The 17,085-nt window shown below is 51.4% G+C and overlaps 1 protein-coding gene across 4 annotated transcripts in view; it reads left to right on the top strand.

The window, feature by feature from the left end:
* Positions 1 to 17,085, top strand: part of Mdga1 (MAM domain containing glycosylphosphatidylinositol anchor 1) — a 56,508-nt gene that overhangs the window by 19,857 nt on the left and 19,566 nt on the right. For all 4 annotated transcript variants that reach the window (XM_075979754.1, XM_075979753.1, XM_075979755.1 and 1 more), the window contains exons 2-6: positions 8,430 to 8,569; positions 13,328 to 13,502; positions 14,584 to 14,780; positions 15,499 to 15,631; positions 15,818 to 16,087. In XM_075979754.1, the coding sequence (XP_075835869.1) occupies positions 8,430 to 8,569; positions 13,328 to 13,502; positions 14,584 to 14,780; positions 15,499 to 15,631; positions 15,818 to 16,087 (915 nt within the window). The remainder of the gene's footprint in view (positions 1 to 8,429; positions 8,570 to 13,327; positions 13,503 to 14,583; positions 14,781 to 15,498; positions 15,632 to 15,817; positions 16,088 to 17,085) is intronic.

The raw sequence follows: 17,085 nt of genomic DNA, 5'->3' as shown, positions 1-17,085 counted from the left end.
TCCCTGCACCCAGAGAAACCTGCAGGTTCTCATTTAGAGGTCTTCCCAGAGCCCCATGAACAGACACGCAGCCTCGATGGCCGCTGACTGGCAATGTGAGCCTCGCCTGGCCCACCTCTAATGAGGGACAGATGTGGTGAGAGGGGGACAGACACACTGGCCACCACTTTCAGAAAGATAGGGTTCATAAGAGGACCAGCCTCTTCCAGAAGCTTCCGGCTCTGCCAACACACTGTGCAGCTGCTGATGGAGAAGCAGGGCTTGGTGGTGGTGGGGAGACCACAGCCTTCTCATCCTTAGCTATGGACCTGAGCCTTGCTCAGCACAGTGGCAGTGCCCTTTGACTTAGAGGCCAAGGATCCTTGTCGCGGAAGGGGGAGGTTAGCTAGGTGTGGGATTGGTCTTTGATTATTTACTATTCATTTATTATTTGTTATTTTATTACTAGAGCATGCATGTGACTGCATAATGTATATGCAGACGCGTGTGTATGGAGGCCAGAGGTCAACTTTGGGTGTTATTCCTCAGGAGACATCCACCTCGATAGACTGAGACAGAGTTCTCTCACTGGGCAGTGACTCACTGATCTGGCCAGGCTGCCTGGTCAGCAAGCCCCAGGGACCTGCCGGCCTCTCCCTTCTCAGCACTCACCACCACGCTCCGGCTTTTTCCTGGGATGGCGGGGGTGGAACTCAGGTCATTGTGCTTGCAAGGCAAGTACTTCACTGACCGAGCTATTCCTTCCATCCTGTGGGTTTGGTTTTGATCAGCACAAAAGGCCTTGGGGTGGAGAACAAATTTTACCATAGTCAGAGCTGAGGAGCCCCGAGGCTCCTCACAGAAGAAGCTCTCTGTCTATGAGGCTCTGCATCCTGGCTCTGAGGGCAGAGATCACTCGTTTCGGAGGCTCGAGAAATGTTACCGAACCAATCAACACATAAGTGGAAAATTCAAAGGTGATTGTCTATGCCCTAGGAAGACTTGGGAGTACAGAAGGAGAGGAAGGGTGAAGAGCAATGAACGTGGCCTTGGCGTGACTGGCCTGGGAGAGATGGCCAGGGGTGAACAGACCAAAAGTCTGCTGGAATTTCTCTGAAGATGGCTTGCACTGGGGTGAGGAGAGAGAAGATAGGCAGGGAGAAGTGCGATTGTTTCAAACTGGTTTCCCCAGCGTGGAACTGGAGGTGCCTCTAGTCTAGGCAGGTCCCCAGGAAGTCTGGGTCACCCCTGGCTAGCAATGTACAGAGGGCAGGGTTACGGCAACATGTGGAGATCTGGACTATATGAAGGCTAGACCGGCCTCATTTCAGAGAGCAAGGAGGATAGGACTCAACTTCCTGGGACGCCCATGTCTGATAACCCATGGGTTTCTGGAGGGGCTCAGCGAGTCAATCCTGGTAAAGATGGTTCGGGAGGGCTGGCTGTCACCTGCCCCAGGAAGCCTCCTCCTAGGCCGTCGGTCACCATGCTCTGAGCAGCTAATTAAGGGGGAAAAGCCTGTTACTGTCTCGGCACTGTTAATTTCCCTCTAAGTTATTAAGTGTCTGTTTACATTACCTGCATAAAAGGATCAATAAACATGCTCGTGCCCAGAGATGGGAGGGCACGAGGGGTCTTGGGAAGGGAGGGATGGCAGGGAAGGGTGCTGCCCATGGGACCTGACTGGAGCTGGAGTCCTGAGCTCAGTCTGTAGCACTGTGCTGGGCACCCAGCAAATGAAATTTAAGAAACGCAATGGCTTCCAGACCAGAGCAGTTTGTGAGGCTTAGGTAGCCTTGCTGAGCCTCATCTTTCTTATCTGAAAAATGGGAGCAATGATAGACTCATTAAGGCAACAAATAAGATCAGATCTGAAATGACGTGTCACCCTCTGAGATGGCACACTCTGTAGAACTCTGCAGAACAAATGGCTTTCTTTGTATGCTATGGTGGTGAGGGTGTGGGGAGACCCGAGGTGTGACCCAGATCCCCAGCTCACAAAAGTTCCTCTCTGACTCTAGGCAGACATTCGGTCACAGCTGGTGGCTTCTTGGGGAAACAAAATGGTGGGAATTGCACAGGAAAGTGAATGGAGTTGCAAGGTAGCAAGCCTGGGTTCGAGTCCCAGCTCCACTATGGTCTCTGTGAGTGATCCAATCAAAGTGCTTTCTTCTCTGTGCCTCGGTTTCCCTCTTTGAGAAGGAGGCTAAGTATTGACTTGCCCTTTCTGTCTTGGAACAGAGATAGGGGTCTTGAACATATATAGGGCACATCAGGACCATGCCACTACTGAGCATGTGTGGCTGGGGCAGCGGAATCTTCATTCAAATGTGTACCACCTCATAGAGAGGCCAGTGCCTGAGAGCTCGGGTTTGTGTTAGCCTCAGTGTGCTGGCCGATGGTCTAGGTGGCTTGCTGCGTGTCAGACACCATTCAACTTTATTTATTTAGTGTGTGCATTCCCGTTTATATGTGTGTGTATAAGCACATATGTGTGTGTGTGTGACATCTGTACATGCATATGTGTGTTCCTGTGGAAGTCAGAGGAGGGGGAGTGGGGTGTCCTGTTATTCTCTGCCTTATCCATTCAGAAAGACTCTCTGAGCTTGGAGCCTGGCTGGCAGCCAGCAAGCCCCAGCAATCCTCGCCCCCCACACACACACACTGAGGTCAGGCCCTAGGCTTTTACAGAGGTGCTGAGGATTTGAACTCAGGTCCTCAGGTTTGTACACCAAGTGCTCTTCCTCTCTGAGCCATCTCCCCAGATGCCTTAAACGCTCCCGTGGGCTTACTTAGGCATTGCTCACAGTCACTGCATTTTAAAAAGAAGACCTAGGCTCCCACAGCTTGAGGGGCACTGTACTGTAAGAGGGGGGTGCTCAGAAAAGCACACCAGGTCCTCGGTCCCTAGGACCCCCAGCATGAGTTCCTGGCGTGTTTATGAGACATCCCTTCCCGTTTCCTGTCGGCTTTCTGTGTTTCCACCTGGGGATGGAAGAGGACCACAGGGGGCAGTCTCCTGTTCCTCCTCTGTTTCACAGTCCCAGGAGCTGTCATTCATCATGAGAGCATGTGTGATTGGGGCCAGGTTTTGTATACATTGCTTTGACTGCTCCTGCTGGCTCTGAGGGACATCACCGTTCTCATTTACAAGGCTAAGGCTCAGAAAGGTTAAGAAACTTGAGCAGTGTCCCCTAGCAGGTGGGTAACAGACCTCGACCTTCAGTCCTAGACACGATGACTTCAGAAGTCGACTCCTTTCTCCAGCCGGTCCCTGCTGCTCTCTGTCACCTACCCCTGCTTTGGAGCTCTCATTGCGATCCCTGAAGCCACCTTGGTCCTCTTTGCTTCCCTGCTTGATCATGCTCTTTGAGGGCAGCGAGCCCTGTTTACTTTTGTGACAGGCTCTCCATCACCTAGCAGGGAACTGCTTAGAGCCTGCACCCAAGCAGGGCACCACTGACCCTGATCCTTTGTTGTTGGTCAGATGGAAGGCAGGATTATGACAGGCCCTGGCTTGGGGGCCTTTTGAAGCAGATGCTGCTCGCCACTCCTCGAGGCTCCTCAGGATGCGCAGAACTGGGGGCTGAGAAGTAGAGTCAGGGCAGAGTGAGCAGAGTTTGAAACTGTGGCCTGTGGAGGATAGTGCGCAAATCGGCATGCCCAGGCCATGGTGCATGAGCTATGTGATACCAGGAGGAAAATGGAGGGCTGGAACAGAATCAACACTTTTTATTTATTTATTTATTTATTTATTTATTTATTTATTTATTTATTTTGTTTCTTGAGAAACTGTAGCCCTGGCTGTCTGGAACTTGCTCTGTAGACCAGGCTGGCCTTGAACTCACAGAGATCCCCTCTTGCCTCTGCCTCCTGAGTGCTGGATTAAAAGCATGCGCCACCACTGCCCGATCTCAGTAAACTCTTGACAAGTGGCTTTTCCTGGGGAGATGTACATGGACATCTGTTCACCCACATGAGGCACCCAGTAAAACAGGGTTTATGGTGGTCACTTACAGCAGACTCGGTGACTCCAAGGCTCATGTGTCCCCGGAGCTCAACAGCTCTGCCAGAGTCCTCTGTCCAGCAATGGTCCTGTCTGTATGACCTGTCCAGGGGCCCTGTGACCCATGAGACCTTCCCAATTGCCTGGCAATCTGCTGGAGTCTCTCTCCTCCCTCTCTCAGGGAAGAGATGACTACACAACCATCTCCAAGGTGGGGATCGAGGGGATGGTTCTGGGTTTTCTAGAACAATGACAATGATTAAGGCCAGCAGAAACAGGTAAATGGATGTTTTGTTTCTCTTTTCATTGTTTTTTAAATTGAAACATAGCTTAGTGTGTTGGTCACTCTGACAAAATACTTGAGAAACTGAATCTAAGAGGTGAAGAAAGGTTTGAATTAGCTCATGGTTATTACAAATGCATACCTACCATGTCTGACTCTTTCTTCCTTTCTCTTTCTTTCTTTCTTTCTTTCTTTCTTTCTTTCTTTCTTTCTTTCTTTCTTTCCATGAGTTCTTCGGATTAAACTCAAATCCTCAGGCTCACAAAGCAAGCACTTTACTGAGTGATGTATGTTCTCAGCCCTACCCAGCCCCTTTGAGACAGGATCTCACGTAGCCCAGGCTAGCCTCAAAGTCTGTGCAGCCACGAATGACCTTGAAGTGGTCCTCCTGCTTCAGCTTCATGAATGCTGGGATTACGGACATGTACCCTCATGCCTGGTTTTATGCAGTGACTGGGATCAAATCCAGGGTTCCATGCACACTAAGCAAGCACCCTACAAATTGAGCTACAGCCTGAGCCCTCTTTATTAAAGGCCTTTGATGGATGAAGTTAGCCCCCTCATGATCAAATCACCTCAACATAACTGGGGGCACATGAGCCTTTGCCGGAGGGGCATGTTGTATGCACACTGTAACGGACAGGGTGAACGCCCAAGCAGTTAGATACCTGGATATATGAACCTCACCACCACTGAACCGGCACACTCCGATGGAGGTTCTTCTGTCTCACCTCCCTGGGACATCCTGGTGTAAACTGAGACTGCTTTCATTTCCCAGCAGCTCAGACCCAAATAACCACACAGAAACTATATTAATTACAACACTGTTTGGCCAATAGCTTAGGTGCATTTCCAGCTAGCTCTTACATCTTAAATATAACCTGCTTTTATTATTTTTATATTTCACCGCGAGGTTTGTGGTTTACTGGTAATCTTCTAGCGTTGCATGGCTTTTCCTTGACTCTATCTACTCTCTGTCTCTATATCTCTGTTCAGATTTCCTGCCTAGCTTTACTCCGCTAAGGCATTGGCTGAAACAGCTTTATTCACCAACCAATAAAAGCAGCACATATGCAGAAGTGCATCTCCCATTATCCTGGAAGTCCCTTCCCAGCTATTAATACCCTGTCTACCCAAGGCAGTCACTGACAAGCCTCTGTCACTACAAGCTTAGCTTTTGCAGTTCTGAATTTTGAACAAATGAAATCATGCATTATAGACACTTGTGAGTCTAGGTCCTGTCAAATCGTGCCTAGGAGGTTCGGCAGCGTTGGCGTGGCTATGTTTCATTTCCTTCACTTAGGTTGATATCGCACTGTGTAAAGACACCAGCGGGGGCTGGGGAGATGGCTCAGTGGGTTAGAGCACGTGCCGCGAAAGCCCAACGACTTGAGTTGGATCCTTAGAGTCCATGGAGAATTTGGGCACAGCAATGGAAGCAGCTGTAATAGCGATACACCCTTCCTGAGAGATGGGAAGCAGGGACAGGAGAGCCACCAGAAGCTCCATTCCATGGCCTACAACATGTAGCTGAGCAACCCTACCGTTTGGGTTTTGTTTTTCATTTTGTCGTGAGACAGAGTCTCCTTGGGTAGCCCTGGCATCATAGGACTTGCTGTGTAGACCAGGCTGGCCTTGAACTCACAAAGCTCTGCCCATCTCTGCTTCTCCATCACTGTATGTGAGCGTGTGTCAGCACACTGGGCTCACGTTCACCACTCCTGACAGGCACATGGGTTGCTTCGGAGTTTTTGTTATTAGAAGAAAAGCCACTCAGAAGATTCTCTCTCTCTTTTTAAAAGGTTTATTTGTGATTATGTGGATGTGTGTTCGGGAGCAGGTATATGCACGTGGTGAGGGGAACTGGACTCGGGTCCTCTGCAAGAGTAGCCCATGCTCTTAACCACTGAGCCATCTCTCTAGCCCCCTTGGAGGATTCTTGGACCTGTTGTGTGATTGTCATAAGTGCTCATTTCTGTTGTATCTGTCCCCAAGAGAGGAACTATGGTACTATGGGGCACATGCATGTTTAGAGTCATAGATATGACTCAGACTCTTCCAGTGTACTCTACTACGTTTGAGTAGGATCATCTTAATAGCTAGTATTGGCAGAGAGAGGTGTGCAATCTTAATGATGTCATCTGTAATGGCCGCCCCCTGCCCACCTCCATTGAGCAAGCTACAGGCCCTGCGTGTGTCTGCTGGCCATTCCCCCCTCACCGCCCCCATCCAGGCTTGCTGTGCCCTGAGCGTGTGAGGCTTTGTAGCTCTTTCCCATCATTCCTTATCTGTCACCAAAGCTTCTGTCATTACAACACTGCCTTGCTGTGGGCAAGCCACAGCGTCCAAGATTATAGCTTATCTTCCATTGAAGCCTGTTCAACCGATGTCTTCCTTGTCAAGAGGCACCCCGGGCTTCCTGCAGACATCCATGCAGCCTTCTGGTCTTATCAGCAACCAACATGCATGACATCTCTTGGTAGCTTGTTGCTTGGTGAGGTTTCCCAGGGACCTGGGCCAAAGATGCCTATCTCTTCGGTGTATGGTGACGTTCGTGCATTTTTATGGTGTGGCGACAGTGACAAGCCCAGTCCCTGGAGTGTGGTGTGCATTTTATACAGACACTGTGTGCTGATTACAAAATCAATAGCAAGTTGAAAAGACCTCGGAGATCATCAGTCCACTTCCCTCCTACAGATGGGGAAATAGGCTCAGAGTGGTGGCTCACATTGTGTGAGGACACACAGCTTATCTTTTAACAGCTCAGCCCAGGCTCCTTCCTCTGTGGCAGACACGCAGTCAGGATGGCCACCTGGACAGCGTAGAAGTTTGCTGTGTTAGGCGGGACCAGTGTCAGGCCGAGTGGCTGTACCACAATTTTTTCAGCCAACCTGGGGTTGGTGGCATGTGCCTGTCATCCCAGCACTTAGAAGGTGGAGGCAGGAGGATCAGAAGTTCAAGTTCATCCCTGCTACAGAGGGGGCTGGGAGCCAGCTTGGGCTTGGTGAACCTGTTTCAGTTTCTTGAGCTGCTGGCTGGTTGCCTTTTGGGACAGTGGTCTGGTTAGGTCGTGTTTGCCCCATTCGGGTTGATGGCAGACACTGCTTTGGATCGCCTGGCAATTCTATTTTTCATTCCTCATGCCCCTTCCATGTAAGTTCTAGGAGTTGGCTGTATCCCCATTTCAGCCTAGGGAGAGCCCCCGAGAGCCTGAGCAACCATGATCATCCCTCCCTCTGAGTGTGTGTGTGTGTGTGTGTGTTTAAGTGTGGTGTGTGTGTGTGTGTGCATGTGCCTGCATGGGTCACCTGAGAGCTGTGAACATCATTAGCAGAGGGAGATGGGCACACCTGTTGTATTATAAAGCTGGGTCTAGCACCAAGAGCACCCAAGTCTGGGATCCGCCAAGACAGTGAAACCAATCTTACAGAGCAACTGGCTACCCCGCCTGCCGTGTTTGTGAACTTGGGGGTCACAACCTGTAACCCAAGTCATGTCTGGCCACTGCCCTGGATAAGCCAATTAAAAGAGACAAATTAGTAGTAGGATGCAGAAAAAGGCTTACTCAACATGGCCACATTGGGAAGAGGGACAGAGATCCAGTGAACCCCCAGAGTCCATCTTTGAGGGTCCTGAAATGAGGTCAATAGCATGCTCATCTAAGCAGCCTGTAAAGATGTGTCCAGGCCCACCATTGACCCATCATCCTCTGGGCTTGGGTCTCTTCCTATGAGGTAATCTGATACATTGTTGCAACTGTGTGAAATCTCTTGCCAGACACAAGTTCCTCTTGTGTGTGGTCCTTTTCCTTCTCCCATAGTATCCCTGGAGAATTTCCCATTCTTCGGAGTCCTTTGTTTCAGTTGTCTGAAAGGATAGATTGAGAGACAGTTTCTCTTTAGAATTACTTCACTTCTGCCATGCTTGGTGTGCAGAACACCGCCCACTCCCACCCCACTGCACTTTTTCCTCACTGAAAAGCACTCATGGTGCCCACCACCTCTTTCCCAAATCCCTAGGTCTCCTGATTCTGCCCTAGGCCCAGAATCGATCCTGGCCTACTGGGGGTGAAGTCTGGACTCTTCCCCAGACACAAAGAGGCAGCCCTAGGCCCTGAGCTCTGTGAGTCTCCCCTACCCCTTTTCTGTCCTCTCTCCACAGCTCCAGCCCAGGCCCAGATCGTGCACGCAGGGCAGGCCTGTGTGGTGAAGGAGGATAATATCAGCGAGCGAGTCTACACCATCCGGGAGAGCGACACCCTGGTGCTGCAATGCCTGGTCACTGGGCACCCTCGGCCCCAGGTAAACTGGGCCTCGGCCTTGCCGGGTGCCTATCCTGCCCATACTCTCTTGCCTGGGATCAGTGTTGGAGAGGAAGCCAGAGGTGAGAAACTGCATACACTCCGGAGGGCAAGCAACATGACAGGCTAGAAAGACTGGGCCAGATGACTAGCCTGGAGAGTAACTCTTCAGGGAGGTGCTGGGTGCTGCGGGTGCTGTCACCGGAAAACACTGACAACAGAGAGGAAAAATGGAAGCCAGTTGCTCCATTCCACTCCATCCCTCTGTGGAGCGGACACATCCTTACACACACCCTCAAGAAATACTGGTGGGCAGACCATATGCCAAGAAGGCCCCTTGCCCAGTGTTTTTTCTCTCTCTCTGACTCCTCCAAAGGCCCCATTTTATAGTTAAGAGAAAGCGAGGCCCTGGGAGGCTGGGCAAACTCCCAAGGTCCCACAGCACCTCTGAAAACAGAAGCAGAATTTGAGTCTAGAAGCCGTACCCTCTGTGGCTTGGCACGCTGCCCTCCTCTTTGGGTTAGGAGCTGCACGGATGATACGGGCAACACTTCAGGCTTTTGGCAGGCCAGAGCAAGCTCTGGAGGTTCAAAGACACAAAGCAATTAGAAGGGGACGTAAGACAAGTGTCTGGAAATGCCAGGTGCGTTTTGCCATAGATCAAGTGCTCAGGTTCAGGCAGGAGGTGGGAGCCTGCTATTGCGGAAGGCTGATGGAGGAGGCGGGTGGGGAGGAGGGCTGGAGGAGCTGGCTGCCTGGCGAGCTGCTGTGACCTTTAATACTTGAATAGCAGCAACAAAGGTGGCAATTGGATTCTGGGAAGGACGCTGGAATACAGACTCCCCCCCTTTTTTTCTCCCTGATAATTTGGGGGAACGGAGACAGCTTTCATAGCGCTGCCGTGGAGATAGGCAGATATGCAAGGAAACCCCTAAAGACTTCCTCCGTCTAAAGCCACCGTCGCAGCTCGCTCCCGCTCAAAGGTTTGCTTGGCATTGACAACCGTGCAGCTGCATTTCTGGGGATCTTTGTGTCACGTGTGGTGACAACAGCGGGGCTGTGGCTGATGAGGCCAGTGGGGAAACTGCCAGGCTACACTGACCATCTCTGCCTGTGTCCCGAATGTGACGACTGGTGGGCATGGCTGGGTGACAGGGTCCTCTGTGACGGAGACAGGCCTCCAGTTTGCCACAATGACAAGGATAACTGAACGTCTGACCTCCCCACTTGTCCTTACATTGTGCTGGCGTCAGAGATGTGAGTAACCACACCCAGCTTGTGCCATGCTGGGGGTCGAGCCCAGGCTTTGGGTGTCAGCTGAGCCTGCTAGCCAAGCACCCTCTGTCTTCCTGTTTTCGTTAATGGCTTCATTGCTTGTCCTGTCTGGCAAGCTCACTTATTTGACTTTGCACTATTTCCCCACCGGTTGGCCGGCTCTGGCTTTTTGTGTCTTACACGGTCTCTTCTTTACTGCCTTCTAGCTCAGCTCTTCAGTCCCGACCCTGGACCACGATAGTAGATTGAAATTGATCTCTGCTTGTCCCCCACCTTCATTCCATTAGAATGAACACCCCAAAATCTGCTCCATTACCTCTTTCCCCCCACTGTTTGCCATCTTGCTCAAGCCTCCGAGGTGCAACTGGAGACTTTTTGTATCCTGACCCCGCTTGCCCCTACACACCTGTGTCCCAGCCATATGGGCTGCCAATCATTCTCCAGGTGTGCCCTATTTAGCCTGCTTCTGCCACTGTGGTGTCCTCTCCCCAGAAGCCTCCTTTCTTGCTTGCTTCCTTACAGTGACACTGAGCATCTGTTCCAAACAGCAGCCAGGGCACCTATTCATCAGGCTGGCAAGGAGTGAGCCTCAAGGTCCTTGCCAACCAAGGTCAGGGCAGAGGCGTGAGTAGATACACACAATCAGTTCAAAGAAGAAAGAGCCTGGGCGTGCTAGGGTCTGCAACCCAGAGGGAATCTACACAAAAGGGGAAGCCGCAAACCCCAAGTTTTTGCTGCCGCTCAAGCAACCAGTGACTTGAGGACAATTGCTGGACAGGGAAAGGGAGCGATTTAGAGAGCTAGCAAGCTGCAAAAGATGGAGGCCTCGGGATGTATCTCAGCAGAAGGGATGCTCGCCTAGCATGGCCTCCAGTTCCATCTCCAGCACTATAAAATAAGGTGTGGTGATACACACGTCTAATCCCAGAACTCTGGAGATGGAGTCTGGGAAATCTGAGTTCACAGTCATCATCAGGTATATATCGAGTTCAAGGCCACCCTGGGCTCTCCTTGAGACCCTGTTTCAAAAATAAAAAAGAGGCTTTCTCCAGGTGGTGGGTGCCTGGTTTAGGTAGGGAGCTGTGGGGAGGTACGGGACAGGCAGATGGGGTCCTCAGGGTGGGCACAGACTTTGGGTGCTCTGCCTTTCCGATGCCCAGGTGCTCTTCTCTGTGGGCCCCTGGAATAGTCTTGGTTCTTTAAGTCTAAGGAGATGTTATGGCTGACAGAGACTCCTGTTCTTTGGGCTTTTGGCTTGCTTTCCAAGGAATAATGGATCTGAAGGCTAATTACTAGGAGGCAAAGTCTCCTCTGGGAACAAGGAGAGAGTGAAAAGCCACTGTCCCCAGAATATGGGAGAACCAGAGGAAAGCAGCTGAAGAACATTTGCTGGGGGAGGGGACAGTTTTAGAGCTGATCGGTGTCACCTACTATAGTGGGAGACACTGTATATGGCCCAGCGTGTGACCTCCCAAATTAGTGGATTTTAAGTCAACTAAGAACAAATGAATGGAGAGAGGGGACCCCGCCCCCCGCCAGGCAGTGAGCAGAAGCTGAGGAGCCTGAGCCTGGGGCTGCACACACCTCAGGACGAGCTGTGTTTACATACACAGAGCGGGCATTACAGTTTACATATACAGACGGCAGTGTTCCTGTTGCCGTGACAAAATGCCTGAGAAAGTGAACTTGTATCTCAGGGTTTCAAAGTCTCCCAAGCATGCCCCTGCAGTGACAAACTTCTTCAAACTAGTTCCCACACTCCTCTGTGCTTTGATATGGGAAAAGGCAAACGGAAACCATAGAAATAAAAGTAGTCTTTAAAAAAAATGGCCTTAATACCTCAGAGATAGCTAAAGAGAACTTTAGTAAATTGGGTGCTAGATCTTAGGACGTTAATCACAAGTCTGGAAAAGCAATAGAAATCATGAAAGAAAAAAATTGTGAAAGGGAGGTTTGAGGATGTAGCTCAATTAATAATAGCGTGCCTAGCACACGTGAAGCCCTGGGCCTGACCCCAGCACTGCACTGCATTAACAGACATAGCGCTACGCTAATGTAATACCAGCCACCAGCCACCAGCCACTGTGGAGGTGGAGACAGAGGAATCAGGTGTCCAAAGTTATCTTTCGGTTACATAGCATTTGAACCTAACCTGAGATAAGACAAGAAGAAGAAGAAGAAGAAGAAGAAGAAGAAGAAGAAGAAGAAGAAGAAGAGGAAGAGGAAGAGGAAGAGGAAGAGGAAGAGGAAGAGGAAGAGGAAGAGGAAGAATCATTTATAGCATTTGAACCTAACCTGAGATAAGACAAGAAGAAGAAGAAGAAGAAGAAGAAGAAGAGGAAGAGGAAGGAGAAGGAGAAGAAGAAGAAGAAGAAGAAGAAGAAGAAGAAGAAGAAGAAGAAGAAGAAGAAGAAGAAGAAGAAGAAGAAGAAGAAGAATTACTTATAATTCGAGTTCCAGTGGGCCCAACACCCTCTTCTGACCCCCAAGGGAGGCGTGAACATTGTACACAGAAATAAACAAGACAAAAACCTACCCAAACCAAAATCTGAGTTTTGAGTTAAAATCCACATAGACAAATGAAGGTAAAGCTGTAGAACATCAGGAATTAACCGAGAGCACTGCTAATAACAGAAACCGGCGAGTGACTAATGTATTCGCGGCACCACATCTAAGTGCTTCACTTCCTAAGCCTCATAACTTGCAAAGTAGGCATTATGCTATATTAGTTATTGTTGACTGGCAAATACTTCAAAATGCAGGGACTTGGGTCCTGGAACGCTTCCTGGCTCCCAGCGCCAGTGGCAGGAATCCAGCAGCAGTTGATTCTGACGCAGGGTCTCTCTCAGGGCTGCGGATGGGTGTTAGTCATCTGAGCGTGACTAAGGCTGGAGAACTCTCCGCAAAGGGAAGAGGGTAGCTCATGGCTCCTCCTAGGCTCCTCTCCATCGGGCTACTTAGGGCAGAGGAGCTGGCAGAGGAACAACAGATCAAGGCCATGGTGGAAATAGTTTCATACGCTATCCCAGTCTCTCTCCTGCTGAAGTCTGTCAGCCACACAGACCAGAGCCTCCCTAGAACAGTGGGCTGGGCATACAGAAGAGCATGAAGCCCACCTTTGGAGACTGGCTTCCAGTGGAGACCAAGGGTTGAGTAACCTATGAGCTCACTAAGCTAAGGGGTGGGTTAACAGTCTTCCCAGTGCTGAGTATATACTTACCCAACCAATCCTCCGTTAACTCTAGGCAACTTGGTCAGGCTCCCAACTTAGAGCTTCCTCGTTCTGACTTTGACCTCTGCCCTGTGATTCTTCTCCCTGTGGTGTCCTGAGGGGGTCGGTCATCTTTGCCCTCCTGCCACCTGTTTGGGTCGGGCCTGCATCCTTCCTCTTCTGCGCCCTCAAGAGCATGGGGGGAGGCAGGGGACTCTTGTGCAAGGCCCTTAGCCCGCTACCCTAACCTCAGTGCGGTGACCACCCGCCCAGGTGCGGTGGACCAAGACGGCTGGCAGTGCATCCGACAAGTTCCAGGAGACGTCGGTGTTCAATGAGACGCTGAGGATCGAGCGCATCGCCCGCACACAGGGCGGCCGCTACTACTGCAAGGCGGAGAACGGAGTGGGCGTGCCGGCCATCAAGTCCATCCGTGTGGACGTGCAGTGTGAGTCAAGACCCTGTGAGACCCTGGACCTGACAGTCCGTGCCCCTACAGGGGACAGCTCCTGAATCCTCAGGGGTGGGGAAGGGGTAGGATGGAGAAGTGACATCATGGTGGAGGAGGCAAGAGTCCTCTCTTTGGGAATGGGCAGTTGATCTCCCTAATCCTTTCTCATTCCCATGTCACCCTCCTCCCATGGACTTGATCCAATCCTTTCAAGTGGACAGGGAAAGGCGAGGGACCAGCAAATCATACAGGGTATGATTGGAGAACACAAGGGCAGGTCTGGGGTTTCCCTCTCCACCACCCTATGCAACTGAGGACTCTCCCCCACCCCCATCCAGGTCACAGCCCTGGCTGTGTGCACTAGACTCTCTGATAAAAGTTTAAGGTCATAGCTAATCTGTGTTGTGGGGGCGGGGTCACAGGACAGCTTGCAGGAGTTTGTTTTCCACTACCTCCTGGGTCCGGGGGATCGAACTTCCATCATCAGGCTGTGGGAGGTACTTTTACCCACTGAGCCAGCTCTCCTAGCCTCGGGAATCTTTTTAAAACTGCTGGTGGCTGGGCGGTGGTGGCGCACACCTTTAATCCCAGCACTTGGGAGGCAGAGGCAGGTGGATCTCTGTGAGTTCAAGGCCAGCCTGGTCTACAAATTGAGTTTCAAGACAGCCGGGGCTACACAGAGAAGCCCTGTCTTGAAAAACAAAACAACACAGAGATCCAGAAAGAAAAGGAGCTTAAGGGAGGTCACACTATAAAATTAGTCAGTGAGAGATTGAACTCAGCTTTCAGCTTGTTTCCAGTCAATGGCTGCCTGTTCTATCCTATGAAAGGTACAGTACTAGGTCCCGTACAGGTCCCTGGGGAAGAACAGCTGAAAGGGAGCGGCTGGAAGCCACTAGATCCAGTCCCCCGCCCCCCGGCCCACCTCTAACAGATTGGTCCAGTTTGCGGAACTGAAGGCAGGCATCAACATCCTGTGTCTTCTGAGAGTGGCTCTGCTCTTCCCAAGGGCTTCCAGGAGCCTGAGCTCCCAGCTCTGGGGTCACCTCATCTTGACGTAGCGCTGGTTTCCTTGTAGACTTGGATGAGCCCGTGCTGACGGTGCACCAGACAGTGAGCGACGTCAGAGGCAACTTCTACCAGGAGAAGACGGTGTTCCTACGCTGCACTGTCAGCTCCAACCCACCCGCCCGCTTTATCTGGAAGAGGGGCTCCGACACCCTGTCCCACAGCCAGGACAATGGGGTTGACATCTACGAGCCTCTCTACACCCAGGTCAGGATGGGCAGCTGGCACCCCACACTCTTGCACCCCACAAGGATACCCTGTAAGGGGCTGAAGCCTGGCAGCCCGGACTCCTGGAGACTGACCTGATCTTAACAATTCAGTGCCTTGGTGGGAGGCACCTGGTCTAGCACACAGCCTGGGGTGAAAAGTGAGAGAGCAGAGAGGTCAGAGGTCGGAGTGAGCCTCAGACAGGGGAGTCCCAAAAACAGCATGTTCCCCAGAGCATGGCCAGATAGGAATAACCATCTAAAGAACAAGTGAACCATCTGTGCCTGCTACGGTGGCTGAGATGGGGACCCATGAGCAATGCAAATGGGGTTGGGGTAGAAAGGCCTCTCTCAGTCCATACTTCCCTGCATGCAGTTCCAGGGGAAGGGGACAAAGCCATTCTGCCAGGGAGGGCTTCCAGAAGGGACTGCCAGCCCCTTGTGTGGCCTGCGAGCCAGTCCCATATTGTGTCCAGAATATGGACACGGAGGCCTAATCCAGGGCAGTGTGCCCCAGGACTGCCTCTGCCCCAGAGAAACCATGGAAGCCCTGGCAGGGGCGTGGAGGCTTCCAGGGAAGATGGTATGGGTAGGGCTTGAGGAGAGGAGAGCTAGGATAGGAATTGCCTGCTGACTGTGTTGTGGATGTAGATGAATCAGTGTGGGGTACCCCAAGAGACCCAAGCAGGTCCTCACCCCATCGATCCACTGCCATCCAGGGAGAGACAAAGGTCTTGAAGCTGAAGAACCTGCGGCCCCAGGATTACGCCAGCTACACCTGCCAGGTGTCCGTGCGCAATGTGTGTGGCATCCCAGACAAGGCCATCACCTTCCAGCTCACCAACACCACAGGTACAGGCACCTCCCCTCTCACCCACCCAGACCCACTTCCCACCCTAATGCCCAGAACTTCCTCTCCAGCATCCATTCCTGGGTTGAGCATCCCTGACCCCCACCCCCCAGGGTTCTCTATCCCCGCATCTCCCTCTCATTTAGCCCTGGAAGTCTCCTGAGACCCAACCTCCTTGTCCCCCTTAGCACCGCCAGCCTTGAAGCTGTCTGTGAACGAGACTCTGGTGGTGAACCCTGGGGACAATGTGACAGTGCAGTGTCTACTGACAGGCGGCGATCCCCTCCCCCAGCTGCACTGGTCCCACGGACCTGGCCCACTGCCCCTGGGTGCTCTGGCTCAGGGTGGCACCCTCAGCATCCCTTCAGTGCAGGCCCGGGACTCTGGCTACTACAACTGCACAGCCACCAACAATGTAGGCAACCCAGCCAAGAAGACCGTCAACCTGCTGGTGCGATGTACGTGACCTCGAGGGGCTGGTGGGAAGTTGTGCGGTGGACAGGGTCTCTGTCCTCCAGGGACTGCAGGTGAACTGGATGAGGGAGCCATCTGTTTGCCATAGAGTATGGGGTGTGGCCGGGTTCCAGGGTGTGGCAGGGTTCCAGGGTGTGGCAGGGTGCCACAGTTTGGGCAGTCTGCTTTCCCTGCAATTCAGCAGTCTACCACCAGGGGCAGAAAACTGCAATTTGTAATTTACAAAGACTGATAACTGAAGGCGTTTCTTTTAAACTGGTAAATGGGGGCTGCAAAAAACTAAATGTGGATACTGTAGGCTCCAAGAGAAATCCCCTGGCTTTCTTTCTAACTGCGGATTGGCCAAATTTAAGTGATAATAACACACAGTTCTATGGAGCATATATGCATTAATTTTTTTTTCAGACACTGTCTCATTATGTAGCTCTGGTTGGCCTGAGGTTCACTATATAGACTTTTCCTCCAACTCACAGAGATCCATCTGCTTCTGCCTGCCAAGTGCTGGGTCTAAAGGTGTTGTGTATATGTGTAAATATTCTTCTCCTCCTCTGCTGCTGCTGTTTCTTCTTCTTCTTCTTCTTCTTCTTCTTCTTCTTCTTCTTCTTCTTCTTCTCCTCCTCCTCCTCCTCCTTCTTCTTCTTCTTCTTCCCATCCTCCTCCTTCTCCTCTTTTTCTTCCTCTTCCTCTTCTTTGCTTATGCAGTGTTAGGTGATTTAAAAAAAAAAAGACCCAAACTTTCAGATCATGGTGGTGCAGGCATGTCGTCTCAGCCCTTGAGAGGTGGAAGCAGAAAGACCAAGAGTCAAGGTCATCCTAGGCTACATGGGAAGTCTAAAGCTAGCCTGGGATGCCTGAGACCCAGTGTCAAAAATCAAAAACATGGACTGGAACGATGGCTCAGCAGTTGAGAGCACTTGCTGCTCCTGCAGAGGACCTGAATTCAGTTCCAAGCACACACACTGTGGCTTACACCCACCTGTAA

The sequence above is a fragment of the Microtus pennsylvanicus genome, chromosome 7 (genome assembly GCF_037038515.1).
Source record: "Microtus pennsylvanicus isolate mMicPen1 chromosome 7, mMicPen1.hap1, whole genome shotgun sequence".
In the NCBI taxonomy this organism is placed as follows: Eukaryota; Metazoa; Chordata; class Mammalia; order Rodentia; family Cricetidae; genus Microtus; species Microtus pennsylvanicus.
Note: the sequence above shows the minus strand (reverse complement) of the source record. Positions and strands in the feature narration are given on the sequence as shown.